A 15,911-nucleotide genomic window follows, 5' to 3' on the forward strand; every position below is an offset into this window, starting at 1 on the left:
TCACACTCCATACTCACCTTCTTCTCGCACTTCATACCTTCTTATCGCACTTCATACTCACCTTCTTTCAACACTCCATATTCACCTTCTTCTCACACTCCATACTCACCTTCTTCTCACACACCATACTCACCTTCTTCTCACACACCATACTCACCTTCTTCTCACACTCCATACTCACCTTCTTCTCACACACCATACTCACCTTCTTCTCGCACTTCATACTCACTTTCTTCTCACACACCATACTCACCTTCTTCTCACACTCCATACTCACCTTCTTCTCACACTCCATACTCACCTTCTTCTCACACACCATACTCACCTTCTTCTCACACACCATACTCACCTTCTTCTCACACTCCATACTCACCTTCTTCTCACACTCCATACTCACCTTCTTCTCACACACCATACTCACCTTCTTCTCACACACCATACTCACCTTCTTCTCACACTCCATACTCACCTTCTTCTCACACACCATACTCACCTTCTTCTCGCACTTCATACTCACTTTCTTCTCACACACCATACTCACCTTCTTCTCACACTCCATACTCACCTTCTTCTCACACTCCATACTCACCTTCTTCTCACACACCATACTCACCTTCTTCTCACACACCATACTCACCTTCTTCTCACACTCCATACTCACCTTCTTCTCACACTCCATACTCACCTTCTTCTCACACACCATACTCACCTTCTTCTCACACACCATACTCACCTTCTTCTCACACACCATACTCACCTTCTTCTCACACACCATACTCACCTTCTTCTCACACACCATACTCACCTTCTTCTCACACACCATACTCACCTTCTTCTCACACTGCATACTCACCTTCTTCTCACACTCCATACTCACCTTCTTCTCACACACCATACTCACCTTCTTCTCACACTCCATACTCACCTTCTTCTTACACACCATACTCACCTTCTTCTCACATTCAAGTAAGAAGAGTGGAAAGGTCACCTGAGGCAGAAGCACTACAGGTAGCACTGTGGACAAAGAGATCCTGTATGACCTAAAGCAAGGGCACTACAGTTGGTACCTTCTGCAGGAACCTCGGACACAGGTGGCGCAGTGTTGAAGGAGACAAAGGATGCCACAATGCATCGCCTGTACTTTCTTCTCACACTCCATACTCCCCTTCTCTCACACCTTTTTCTCACACTCCATACTCACCTTCTTCTCACACTCCATACTCACCTTCTTCTCACACTCTATACTTACCTTCTTCTTACACTCTATACTCACACTCTCTGAAAGATAAAATAGAAGGTGTGAAAAGACACATTCACGCATACCGTACCAAAGCGGATTTTAGGGTATAAACCCACACATCGTATACGCAGCAAAAACGCAGCAAATACGCAGCAGATGTGATGGTGAAGATTTGATGCTGTGTTCAGTTATTTAGATCTAATCTGCTGCGTATTTGTTGCGTATTTGCTGCGTATCGCAGTAGTAAATACGCTGCATATACGGTGTGTGGGTTTGTACCCTTAAGGTGCAGATCCGCAGCAGATTTCATCTAAATAACTGAACACAGCATCAAATCTGCATCATCAAATCTGCTGCAGATCTGCTGCGGATCCTGTACATGTGAACGCACCCTAAGAGTCAATTGGAATCACAGGTATAAAGAGGGATGATTGGAAAGTAATTTATCCTCCTTGCTCCAGAGTTCCTCTGTAGCTCCAATAGTAACCACACTAGTTCCTGGCTGTTCAGCATCAGTGCACACCGCTGCCCTCTATGTCCAGATGCTGAACAGCCAATAACAGCCTAGGGTCAAATATCACTGGCCAATATCTATTACATATATCTATTTCTTCCCTGGTATCATTATGTGGCAGAAACCATGCTGGAGGTCATCACCAGGACACCCATGGGTCTGGATTTTTTTCTTATATATATGGCTGTGCGAAGTAAAAGAGAAGTGATACTCACCTACCCTGATCATTTACTGATTCTAAAGGCTCCTGATCCCTGCTTGTCACTATGTTTTTCTGGCTTTTGTGATGCATCAACCCAAATGGAGCATCCTGATCCGCCAGTTATCAGTCAGACAATATATATATATAGTGAAATTTTCCTCAATTTAGTAGATCAGGCAGGCTTCAATTTCTGTAAAAAAAACGTGACTTCACGAATCGGGTGTAATTCATATGAAGTGTCCAGCAGGGGGCGCAGTAAATTACAATGTAAAACTAACTAGGGCATTTACTCTGCTTTTATTCACAAAATGCGCCTATAGTGGACCCCCGCCCTGTAGTGTAACCCCTACCCCCCCCCCCCCCCCAGTATAGGAGGATATGATACTGTTTATAGTAACTGCCATACAGGTGCCTGGGATAGCTGGGTGATACCACTGCAGTACAGGAGGATATGATACTGTATACAGGAGCCTGGGAGAGCTGGGTGATACCGCTGCACTATAGGTCCAGTATAGGCCCTTTAAAGCTGGGTTCATACTGCGTTTTTGCAATCCTTTTTACTCATCCGGATGCATTTGTGTGCATCTGTTTTGATCCGGATGATCAAAACTCATCCGTTTCTTTTTAGCGTACACAAAAACGTGATTGTCCACATTTTTGTGTATACTAAGAAAAAACGCATGGGCCTTGATTCGTTTTTTGATCCATTATTTTTATAATGGAAGTCAATTTAAAAACTGATCAAAATGGATGCACACAAATGCATTGTTTTTTTTCATCCATTTTTTGCATAAGGCAGTGTAAACCCAGCCTTAACAGAAATATTTGGTCCAGAAACCTTTGTAATTACAGAGCTCAGACATTTCCTGTAGTTCTTCACCAGGTTTGCACACACTGCAGCAGGGACTTTGTCCCACTCCTCCATACCGATCTTTCCCAAATCTTGGTCATTGGCGAACTTCAAACGGGCCTGGACATGTGCTGATGTGAGCAGGGGGGACCTTGCGTGCCCTGCTAAATTTTAATTGATGACAACATAGTGTGTTATCAACAGTTGTTGCCTTCTTGCAAAGCTGCTTACCTATTGACCTGTAGCCCATCCCAGCTTTGTGCAGGTCTACAATTTTGTCCCTGTTGTCCAAAGGGCTTATTCCCACACTCTGTAAACCACGGAAGTTACGAAGCGTGAAGCTGCAACGTCGACTCACAGTTCTCCTGGCATCATGGATCAATATGGTGCTAAGAGAGATGTGTTTAACTCTTCCTAGAAATGTAGGTATATTCATGTGAAGATTTAAACACTTACATCTCTCTTGGCATCATATTTAACCATGAGGCCAGGAGAGCTCTGAGTCCACGCCGCATCTTCACGCTCCATAACCTCTATGGATTACGAAACGTGGGAAGAAGGCCTTAGACAGCTCTTTGGTCTTGGCCATGGTAGACAGGATGAACTGTCATTGATCGACTGTGTGTGGACAGGTGTTTTTTTTTTTTTTTTTTTAAATACAGATAACAAATTCAAACAGGTGCAATTAATACACAGACCTCCACTCTTTGTAAATGGGGAAACTTCCTAAATCTGTAGTGTGTAATATACATATATATATATAGTATTAATGTTTTATTATAAATATACAGGTCTTGTTACATTAACCCTTTAGATGCTGCTGTAACTAAGTCCCTGGGTGTCCCATCATGAGGCCACAGCTAGCTCTCATTCTCTCCATTTCATGAGTTGGGACCACAGCTGGGTTTTTACTCGTACACAGTACATGCAGGAGGCAATACTGTGTACCTAAAGCAGCACAACAGGGACAGAATTGTGCTAAAACTGCAGCTATTGATATGAGAAGGAAGCTTTGATTTACCTTGCATGAAAAGTGCAGATCCTCTGGAGAACAGACCTAGCTTGCAGGTACAGCCATTCTCTCTGGCTGCTGCACATAGCAGTTGCTATACCCAGCCCTCCTATGTCCTGCCTTGCTGTAAGTATTACTAGAAATGAATTTCCCGTAACCCTATTACCTAATGGGGTAAGGAGGGGGGGATTGGTAGAGGGAGCTGATAGTGTGCATGTTTATTGGGGGGGGGGGGGATTGGTAGAGGGAGCTGATAGTGTGCATGTTTATGGGATGGGTGGGAGAGATTGGTAGAGGGAGCTGATGTCTAAACATTTGGCTGAGAGCAATCTTAATGTTTGGCAAGCTTTAGGCTTTGTTCACATCTACTTGATGGGAACAGATCCAGATCCTTTGCATATTAAAGGGGAACTATCTGCAGGTTAGACGAATCTAGCCTGCTGATAGCCCCCTATAGCACCCGGGATGCTGAGGAGGAAGGTATGTGTCTAATCTTCCTCCTCTGCGTCGGTCCTGCGCTGTAAGTTGGGGTAATCTTTGCCAGAAGTACTGTTAGGAGCACTGCCCTGCCCCCACAGCATCATCCGGCCCGCCCGCTTCATTGATTATCAAGACACCTACCTTCCTCCTCAGCGTCCTGGGCACTATAGGGGGCTATAAGCAGGTGAGATTCGTCTAACCTGCCGATAGTTCCCCTTTAAGCCTGAAATGAATGCATATATGAACTTGGTATTCCGAGAAAAAGCACTTCTTATGGATTTGCTAATGGCAAGGAAAGTCCCCCAGCAGCTTAGCAGTAAGCAATAAGAGTCAGTCACTGATGGAGCAAATCAGCATATATACACCAGGGCTGGGGAGAAGAGTCAGGTCCTGCTGGATGACTGCAGTTATTAAAGGGGTTATCCAGCGCTACAAAAACATGGCCACTTTTCCCCCTACTGTTGTCTCCAGTTCAGGTGCAGTTTGCAATTAAGCTCTATTCACTTCAATGGAACTGAGTTTTAAAACCCCACCCAAACTGGAGACAACAGTAGGGGGAAAGTGGCCATGTTTTTGTAGCGCTGGATAACCCCTTTAAAGCACCTCCTGGAGTAGAGAAGCAGAAGGTGGGCCTATTTTTGCATTTGATCTTACCGACTTTCACCGTTAATGAGGGTATTGTTCAAGTGCTTATCCCAAAACGTCATCCACAGAATAAGACCGTGTGGTGAAGGTCCAAGCACGATCTGAAGATTGAAAGTCTCTTGTCCCTCCATTAGAATGGAGCGATAGTCAAGCATGTGCAAAAATCAGGAATATTAAGTAGACATGTCAAAAGTTTTGATAGCTCAGGGTCTTAGGGCCCTATTCCACCGGCCAATTATCGTTCAGATTGTCGTTAAATCGTTTGAATCTAAACGATAATCGTTTGTTTGAATAGCAGTTAATGACCAATGACCGAACTAGAAACTGTTGATCGTTTAATAAGACCTGGACCTATTTTTATCGTTGCTCGTTCGCAAATTGTTCGCATTGAATAAAAAGTCGTTCGGAGTAGTGACGAACGCAATAGCAACGACAAGACGACCGCAAGAACGATCATAAGAAACAATTATCTTTACATGTAAATGGGTGAACGATTTCAGGTCTTTCGTAATAGCGGTCGTTTGGACCATTTATCGTTAACGATTATGCGAACGATAATCGTCCCGTGTAATAGGGCCCTAAGTGTGTAGACCACAAAGATCCCTAGGTATCATTGAAAGAAGTGTGCAGCAGTGCGCTTCACTTCCTGACTGGCCACAATCTCCATTACAGGTCTATGAAGCCCGTCCAGTGCAGCTGGATGAAGACCACGGCCAGCCGGCTCCTCCTGGCTATCTCTAGATATTGCCGGAGAAGCAATGTGGCCACAAGCTCCATCCAGCCGCACTGCTTAGATTTTCTAGATTTATAACCCCTTAGTCCCTTCAATTTAGTTGGATGGAGATTGCAGCCAGTTGGGAACTAAAGCGCACTACTGTGTTCTCTCAGTGACATCTAGGGATCAATAGGGGTCTGGATGCTCAGGCGACAAGCAAGCGTGTCTAGTCCCTAGCAGGGACTAGGGGCGCAACTAGAAAGCACTGGGCCCTATAGCAAATCTTTGATTGGTCCCCCTTCCGCCACATCCCACTGTAAGTAATCCCCCTGCTTGTTAGCCCTCCGCCCAGTAGATAGCATATGTTAGGCATCTCCCCTGGTATCCCACCCAGTAGACAGTGCTCCCATGGTAGACATCTACCTAGTTTCCCCATGGTAGGTATCTCCTCTTGTATCCCCCGTAAATAATGTCCCCCAAAATTGGCATCTCCCCTACTATCCTACCCCCTAGTACATAGTGTCCTCTGTGGTAGGCGTCTCCCTTGGTAGTATGATGACAGCTCAGGAGGCCCAGTGTATTGCAGGGATGGGCCCCCTGATGCGTTGGGCCCCATGGCTGCTGCTAGGACTGCTATGGTGGTAGTTACGCCCCTGGCAGGGACACTGTACACACTACAACTTCTACCAGGTCTGGAAAATATTTGGCTATCCAGGATGGAAACTGTAATTCCCAATGATCCAGTGCAAAAAGTAAACTAAGTCTGCAGAAACCGCCTGATCAGCAGTCAAAACCGCTATGTATGAACGCAGCCTTGTTGTGTGACTCTCCTGCAGGCCACTGTAGCCGGCTGTAGCTATCCCGGATATGCAGTGTATTACATAGGAGCCTCCGGCAGCCCCGCCCCTCCCTCTGTACAGAACACACCGCACGTGTTAGCGGCTCCACGAGTCACGTGTCCGAGTCCCAAGGTGAAGCAAACGATGCCGGAGTGACGGATCATACCACGTGCTGCCTGGTAACTTCAGGGAGCGCCGAGACGCCGGCGGCGAGCTCGTCAGTGCGCATGCGCTGACCGGACGAAATGGCGGACGACAAGGTTAGTACTGCCAGAGCGGCATGGAGGCGGAGGAGTTAAATGTGAATGGGCTTTTTCTGCTTCTCCCAGATTTCTGGTCCCTGTGAGGATCGTCCTGGCTGGAGTCATAGGGAAACGGGGCGGTTCAGCAGTTAGTTGACACTTTCTGTACATTGTAGCCCGGGGGTGACCCAGGCTGCTTCCCGTACAGGGAATATTCGCCATCACTGTGTGCCCGGAGACCGCTTGCAGCAATGTGGTCACGTGACATCAGTTGCTTGTGGGCTTCAAGGGCAACTCCATTAGTTGCAAAAGTTTTTACCAGCTTTCAGTCCAGTAGGGGGCGATGAGCAGTGACTGGTTGTATGGAGGAACAGATCTCCACTAGAAAGAAAGGGAGTGCAGGTATTTTTTCATCATTCCCAGAATACTGTAGACTGCGCCCCCTTAGCTGGTACCCTCTGACTGCAGTGGTCTGCGCCCCCCCAGCTGCTGCAACACCACAACTCCCAGCATGCCTGGACAGCTGTTGGCTGTTCCTATGTTAGAAAAATCCATAGTAATTACTGTATACAGCAGACGTCTGAGGCTGACATAGGGCCAGTCAGTGTATCCGTGTGGGAAAGCGCGAGTAAGGGCCTCATGAATGATCGCTGGGTCTTTGTTGGCTGACCACTAACCCTATTACACTGGGTACATTGGAAACAATTTGTTATCAAAGTGTCGCTGTCGTTTACATTTTTTTTTTTTGCAGAAATCAATAGTCCAGGTGATTTTAAGAAACTTTGTAATTGGGTTTATTAGCCGAAAAATGCATTTTTATCATGAAAAAGCAGTTTGAAGCTCTCCCCCCTGTCTTCATGGTTTTCTATGCAGAGGGGAGGGGTGGGGGGAGATGAGGCACTAAAACAAGACGACAAAGAGTTAATTTACAGCTACATCACCGGGCTATCTCCTCTGAAGTCACCACTGACCTCTGAATACAGGCTTTCACACAGGTCAGGCTGTGTAATCCTTTGTTCTCTGCTGGTGACTAATCCCCCTCCTCCCTTCTCCATAGAACAGACAGGGCTCGACTGATGTAAGAGTTGACATTTCCTGATATTGAGCAGTGGATGAGAGAGAGGGGGGGGGGGGGGGGACCTGGGGAAAGGCTTTTTACATGCAGATAATGGCAGATTTGGCTAATAAACCCAATTACAAGGTTTCTTTAAATCGCCTGTACTATTGATTTCTGCAAAAAAACAAATGACAGTGACACTTTAAAGAGTCACTGTCGTATTTTTTTTTTTTTGCAGAAATCAATAGTCCAGGCGATTTTAAGAAACTTTGTAATTGGGTTTATTAGCCAAATCTGCCATTATCTGCATGTAAAAAGCCTTTTCCCAGGTCCCCCCCTCCTTCCTCTTTTTCATCCACTCTGAAAAATCTGAAAATTGTGACTTGTTGCAGGAGACGTCCCCTGTCTGTTCTAGGGAGAGGGGAGGGGGGAGGAGGAAGGAGGGAGTTAGCCGGCAGCAGAAAGCAGATAACAGAGGATTACAGGCACGGAGCTGGGTGACAGCTGTAATCCGAGCTCAGACAGGTCACTGGTGATGGTCACATGAGATATCCCGTGAGGGATTTGTAGATTAACTCTTTGTTGTCCTGTTTTGGTCTTTTCTTTAGCTCTCTCCATAGGAGAACAATGAAGACAGGGGGGAGAGCTTCAAACTGCTTTTTCATGATAAAAATGCATTTTTCGGATAATAAACCCAATTACAAAGTTTCTTAAAATCGCCTGGACTATTGATTTCTGCAAAAAAAAAATTCACGACAGTGACACTTTAACGTCCATTTATGCCAATAATCACATGAAGGGGGTGTTAATATTTCTATTGTATTAACTTCCATATGTTCCTAACTATACCAGTATCTGATAGCCGTGATCTAAAGATGACCACTAGCCGTACATTACAGACAGCTGCTGGCCAAAGGTTTGTTCAGCTGTCAGCCCTGCTTCTGTCTACAGACATAGGTGTGGTTTCTGCTGATTTATTTGTCCCCTTACATTCCCCAAACAGGTTATCCAGAATTAGAAAGCACAGCTACCTTGTTTCTCCAAAAATAACGCTGGGTGTTATATTATTTGTGTCTGAAAAAAGGGCTAGCACCCTATATAGTAGTTAGCTGCCATACTGTATGTCCCACTGTTCTTAGGATCCTATACAATAAAATCCCCTGTAGTTGTTCCTCCCATACTATATACCTCCCCCTGTTGTTCTTTCCCTATACTGTATGGATCCCCCTCTGCATTTAGGCCCACCATACTGTATACCTCCTTCTCTCTGCAGTTTTTCCCCCTCATACTGTATACATTGCCCCTCTGCAATAAGGCCGCCAAACTGTGTATCCCCCTTCCCTAATGTGCAGGTAGTCTCCATACATTATACCTCCCTCTCCCCTCTGTAGTTGTTCCTCCCATACTGTATACATTGCCCCTATACAGTATACCCCCTCCTCCCTCTTGCAGGTAGTCTCCATACATTATACCTCCCTCTCCCATCTGTAGTTGACCATGAGCACAACAAGTGTGGAGGGGCGATCCTTTTAACAAATCTCTACAATCCAAGCAAGATCTGATCTGCAGGCTGCAGGTAACAGAGTTTAGATGAAATTTGTTAAAATCTCCAATTTTCTACTTTGTAATTTCCTGTGGTTTTTATGAATCTGTAGCATATCCACAGTGTAAACTTAGGGTTCTATTCCACCGGACGATTATCGTTAAATCGTTCGAATCTAAACGATAATCGTTCAGTTGAAATGCAGTTAACGATTAACGACCGAACGAGAAATCGTTGATCACTTTATAAGCCCTGGACCTATTTTTATCGTTGCTCGTTTGCAAAACGTTAGCAAATCTTTCGCATTGAATAAGACATCGTTCGGTCGTTCGCAATAGATACGAACGCAATAGCGAATCAATAGCGAAGAAAAACGATCGCAATTACGATCATAAGTAACGATTATCGTTCCATGGAAATGAGTGAACGTTTTCAGGTCTTTCGTAATAGCGATCGTTTGAGATCGTTAATCGTTAACGATTATTCAAACGATAATCGTCCGGTGGAATAGGACTCTTACTACTCATTCTCTCTATTAACAGTATCCAGTGTGTGTGTGATAAGATGTAACATCCATGTAATTCACCAGTGCTTCCCAACCTTCTCCACCTCAGGGCACCCCTTGAAAAAAAAAAATTAGCTCTGGATACCCCTACTACATAATGTTCTACAGAATACATAAACCATAATTCAGAGACTCACAGGTGACGTCTTTTCTGATCTGAGGCGTCACTTTCCTTTTCCTCTCCATCCGGTTCAGGCCACCGTGATGATTTCTTCCAGCTACTTTTCATGTCTTCAGAACCTGCCAGACAAACATTTTAGGCCTCCGCACATTTCTACCAACTTTCTTCTCTTTCTCCCTCCTATAGGCTCCTATAGTAACTGAGCTGTTTGGTGTCATGTGCAGTAAAGCGAATAGGAATGTGGGTTGCCTCCATATGTATCATCCCCTGCTGTGCCCCCACCCATATAGTAAGAATGCCCCCTGATGTGCCCCCATTATACTAATAATGCCCCCGGATATTCCCTCTTATACTAATAATGCCCCTGCTATGCGTCCCCCCTGGTATGTCCCCCCCATGATATGTCTCCATACTACTGGACCCCCCCACCCCCACAAAGTTATTAAAACAAAACATCCTACTCACCTAATCTGCTGCAGGGAGCTGCTCTTCTTTCTTCTGGCTCCATCTTGTGAGCCGCGGGGACGGGACCTCCAGCAGGCGTGATGATGTCACATCATCATGCCTGCCGGAGAGGTCACGCCGCGGCGTCCCATAGGCTGCTGACAGGAAGTGCCGGCGGCATATGGGAGTGAATGTAGGAGCAGGACGCTGACACGTCCTGCTCCTACATTCTGCTCACTTTAATGTTCCGCCCGCTCCCAGTGATCTGTGCATCCCGAGAAGCTGCACGGCCGCAGCTTCTAGGGATGGTTAAAGAGACAGTGTCACTATTCCCACCGGGATCCCGCGGCGCCCCTGGCGGGTTCGGCCGGCACCCCGGATGGTAAACGCTGTAATACACATACAACTAATATTACTGATATTTCTGAAGGACATTTTTGGGTCCACTTATAAAGCCATATCTCTTCATTCTGTATACCTGTAGTATATTCTTTGTTTTTACTCTTAAATATTACAGTGTTGGCTGCTCTCATTCATTCCCATCCTGCCAGGCTTACTGATACTCCAGAAATGCAAATTATGCTTTTTTTTTTTTTTTTTTTTTTATACAGCCAAAGACTGCACCATACCAAAAAAAATTAGTCACTGGGGTCCGTTACACTCCATTGATGTCCAGCCAAAATGGAATCTGAGATGAAGGTCCTGAATGAAGCCTTTGATACAAATGTAAAGAAAAGGGGTATTCCAGTATATGGTGAAAAAAAATGTGGCTGGGAAAAATAGAAAACTATATTTACCCAGCCCCAGTCACCCTGAAGCTCCTGTTCTCTTTCTGCCCCCCCCCCCCCCCCCCCCAAAGTCATTCTTTATGTTTCCAAGACAAGCACTTGGTAAAGGACCTGCCCATTAAGCCAGTGACTGGCTGAGCAGGAAGGTCCTGTACCAAGCGCTTGTCTTGGAAGAAGAATGGGAACAGCAGAGGACCAGGGCCTGGTAAGTATAAGTTTTTACACTCCAGCAGCATCTGGTTTTATTTTTTGTAACAATATGTTGGAATACCCCTTAAAAAAAAGTGATACCTGTTAGTGGAAATCTACTTTCCATCCGCATATTATCTTATGAAAGTAAATGTACCATCAGGTAACATCACCCCTGAATAGAACTCCCAAAATGAGGAGTGGTACTGACAAGGAAAATTATAATAGAAAAAATTTGCACAATTTTTGTGTTTTTAACCCACTCCTGTTTTTGGTTCAAAAAATACTGACCAAAAACTGATGGAAATACTATGTGTGAACACAGCCTAAAGCTCTATTAGAGCATCTAGCGGGTAGCACAGATCTCTGCTGGCTGTCAGTGAGTGGAGCCGGACTCATCATGAAATCTCCTTCTCCGCTGATGTCACGAATGTAATTTGATTTTCGCCATCTGCTTTTCTTCTGTGTTTTATAGGGATAACGCATAAGCCGGTTGATGGGGATTTAATACTCTGCTGTAAATGTAACCACCAGTCCAGGCTGGAATAATTTTACATGGCATAGTAATAGCCCTGACATAGTAAACACATATGGGTGATCCAGGCTGATCTGTGCTGTTCAGAAGCTGTCATTTAGCTGACAAGGTTTTGATAGCTGGACAGGATTTTGGGGGCAATATATACTAGATGCCTCATTGCTGATCCTTATTGGAACCTTACACGTGTGTTACTGGACTGTATGTAGGGCAGTCCTCCCCCTCTATTATTGAAATTGCTCATGTTTTGGCAGAAGTTCTACAAAAAATAGGTCGGATTAGCAGCCATTGCCCTGCAAATCCATCAGCAGAATACACGCCACACATCTCCCCTCTCCTTTTCTATTCCCACAATACTGTCTCTCACAAAGGGAGTGATTTGTGTAGTAGGAAAAGGATCTATATGCTGTTCCCTAATATACACACATGGGGCTAGCTTTTGTTACTCAGAAAGAATAGTTCAGATCTTTATGCAGATCACGTGTGATTTCTGTTATAACCCAAGACAGGTTTGGACCATAGTCCTCAGGAGCCAGTTATACCAGTTCAGGAACCAATTTTATAGCTAATGCACTTCTGCAATGTGTATGGAGTTTGGGTGATTCGCTGTTAGTCACCATGTGACCATGGCTGATCTATTTATATATATCCCATAATCTGTTTCGTTGTTTGATCCTATTTTTTTAACATATATATATTCTGTGCTATTATTTGTTTAATGTACTCATTCAACCATTCCCTTGTGTTTATTCTGCTAGGGCACCCCAAAGCTAAAGGACCTCGCTTTTCTCAAAGGTCAGCTAGAAAGCCTGCAACGTAAGCTGGAGGGTGAAGTACAGGCCGGAGTATCTCAGGTAATGATTTATCTAATGTTTTTTCCTACTTTACAGATAACAGCACTGAGAAGGTAACCAAATACTTTTTCCAAAAATGTTTATTAAAGTATTGTATTGCCCCCCAAAAGGTATACAAATCACCATCATACACTTATTATGGGAAATGCACATAAAGTGTTTTTTTCCTGCACTTACTACTGCATCAAGGCTTCACTTCTTGGATAAAATGGTGATGTCACGACTCGGCTCCCAGAGCTGTGTGGGCTGTGGCTGCTGTAGAGGGTGATGTCAGGGGGACACAGGGCACTGGAGGGACACTGAGCATGCCTCTGCCATCATCCTCTCCAGCAGCCACAGCCTGCACAGCTCTGGGAGCCGGGTCGTGACATCACTATTTTATCCAGGAAGTGAAGCCTTGATGCAGTAGTAAGTGCAGGAAAAAAAAAACACTTTGGGGGAGATTTATCAAAGGGTGTAAAATTTAGACTGGTGCAAACTGCCCACAGCAACCAATTACAGCTCAACTTTCCTTTTAGCACTGCCTAAAGCTGAGCTGTGATTGGCTGCTGTGGGTAGTTTGCAATCACAGCTCAGCTTTAGGCAGTGCTAAAAGGAAAGCTGAGCTGTGATTGGTTGCTGTGGGCAGTTTGCACCAGTCTAAATTTTACACCCTTTGATAAATCTCCCCCTCTATGTGCATTTCCTATAATAAGTGTATATTTGTAATTGGTATAACTTTTGGGGGGCAATACAATACTTTAATAAAAATTTTCGCCGGACTCCTCCTTAAGGTGTGGGAACAGTCTTGTGAAAGCTCTATGGAAAGTTAGATGTCATTGATAGGCTAAATTATTGCCGCTTTTGCTCCGTCCATGTACAGTTTACGGTAGGAGTGAGCAAGTTAGCAGATCTGCACCATATAGAGACTGTATCACTGCAGTGAAATCGATCAAAGTTTTTGCAATAGTTTTTTTGCTTCTATGTCAAAGTGGTCCTTTTGTCGTCTACAATTCATGCTCCAACCTGCTCATACTGTTACATAGATCAAGGCTGTGGAGTCAAATAAGCCATTAATGGCCAGTAATTATTAATAAACTGTAGTAAAGCGGTAACTTTCATAAATTAGTCTGTGCTTCCATAATAAAAGCATTTCTTTTTTATTCACTGGGGCAAAGTGTCAAATAAGCGTACCTACATCATTGAAGCTTTGAGGGTAATAATGCATGCTCAAATCCTCTCCCATCCCCATCCTTTCTTTCTTGACAATCCGCTGGAATCTAATTCCTGCCTTCATATCTCACACTTGTGCACAACTTGTGTGTACATGGCAGAAATCATACAGGGAGGGAGAGCAAGATGGAATTACAGCACTCAGCGCTTCAGGAGCTCTGGAAAGCCTCTTTGAGCATTTTGCATCAGAGTATAAAATAATTTATCTACGTTCTGACAGATATATGAAAGATACCAAGTGTCTCCTCGTCCTCCAGCTCCTAACAGTGTCATCAGTTTGGAAGCTAAATTGCAGCTAACAGATTACCTTTAAAGCGCTACAAAAACATGGCCACTTTTGCCCCACTCCTGTCTCCAGGTCGGGTGTGGTTTGCAATTAAAGGGGTTTTCCAGCACTACAAAAACATGGCCACTTTTCCCCCTCTCTTGTCTCCAGTTCAGGTGTTGTTTGCAATTGAGCGCCATTTACTTCCATGGAACGGAGTTTGAAACCCCACCCAATCTGGAGACGAGAGGGGGAAAAGTGGCCATGTTTTTGTAGCACTGGATAACCCCTTTAATTTACTTTAATGGAACTGAGTTTGAAAACCCACCCAATCTGCAGACAAACACGCAGCAGGACTCGCAGCACACTGATGGCCGAGCGGCACGTGCCGGGAACCTCGAAGCAAGCCGAAGCAGGGACCGGTGAAGTAAAGGCTCTGGCGGCGGGGTGGGGTGGGTGTTAACGGGGCGGGCTGCTGACATACTTACAGCTGGATGTGCATGCGAGTTTGTCTGCCCATAGTGTACAGGGCAGGGATCCACAGCGGATCTCGCTGCAAATTCACTGCGAGAAATCTGCTGTGGATCCGTTACGTGTAAAGGCACCCTGAAGGTTAAATCAGGCAATCGGATATCATCACTAAAGCTGCATCCATGCACTTCAGCCTAGTGGTTGACCATTTAATCCATAGATGGCTCTGGTCTGCCAGTAGTCTGCTGCTTCTATTCTTCTGTCTGATTCATAATGTTATTCCCTGATAAATATAAATTGGATCTTATGAATATTTCATAACTTCTCATTCTTAGGTTCTGCAATGTAAATATATTTAATATAAACTTTAGTTAACTCTGTCATGATCTCTTATAGGAAGGCAGCACTATTTTCAGCTCTCCATTTCTCAAGGGATTCCTAGCTGGCTATATCGTTTCCAAACTCAGGGCTTCTGCTTTCCTCGGCTTTGTGGTCGGAACTTGCACAGGGATTTACGCTGCCCAAGCCTATGCCGTACCCAATGTGGAGAAGACGATCAAGGACTACCTTAGTTCTTTAAGAAAAGGGCCGGATTAGACTGGAAACAAAGTGCTGACACTCCATTCCCCGCTCCCTCAATGCTTTAAGTGCTTTATTGGAACTTTTCACTATGTGGGAAACTTGATAACTGTACATTGCTGCTAGGTGTGCAGTTGTCTCGGCTGGATCTGCAGTAGATAGTACAGTTAGCTCAGCAGATATAACATGCTGCTAAGTGCTTTCCTCCATTTCTTGTCTATATTTAATGCAAATAGTGTTTTGGATGAAATGTTACAGAGCCGTGGCGAAAGGCAATGAAATCTCACCATCGATTGGCACACTTAGCCTTTGCCAAGCAAGCGGTGAAATACCCACGTCTGCACCAGAACACTTGTCCTTCTTACTTTCTTGACCCGGATCCACATCAATATCGTACAAGAGGCTTTCATTTAGCGAAGATATTACCTGACATGTATTGTTGGCGTCCAAGGCTTTATTTCTGTACCGTCAGATTTGCACACACACACATTTTAATATGTATATAAATAAATGAAATGTGATGCCAGTTACGTAAACCTCCGCATAGCT

The 15,911-nt window shown here is 44.7% G+C and overlaps 1 protein-coding gene across 1 annotated transcript; it reads left to right on the plus strand.

Moving 5' to 3' along the window:
- The first annotated feature begins 6,643 nt into the window (after positions 1-6,643).
- Positions 6,644-15,898, plus strand: LOC138773488 (SLC35A4 upstream open reading frame protein). Its single transcript, XM_069954115.1, has 3 exons — positions 6,644-6,757; positions 12,740-12,835; positions 15,180-15,898. The coding sequence occupies exons 1-3, from the start codon at positions 6,743-6,745 to the stop codon at positions 15,378-15,380; spliced, it is 312 nt and encodes a 103-aa protein (XP_069810216.1). The 5' UTR covers positions 6,644-6,742; the 3' UTR covers positions 15,381-15,898.
- Positions 15,899-15,911: the final 13 nt, after the last annotated feature.

The sequence above is a fragment of the Dendropsophus ebraccatus genome, chromosome 1 (genome assembly GCF_027789765.1).
Source record: "Dendropsophus ebraccatus isolate aDenEbr1 chromosome 1, aDenEbr1.pat, whole genome shotgun sequence".
Classification (NCBI taxonomy): domain Eukaryota; kingdom Metazoa; phylum Chordata; class Amphibia; order Anura; family Hylidae; genus Dendropsophus; species Dendropsophus ebraccatus.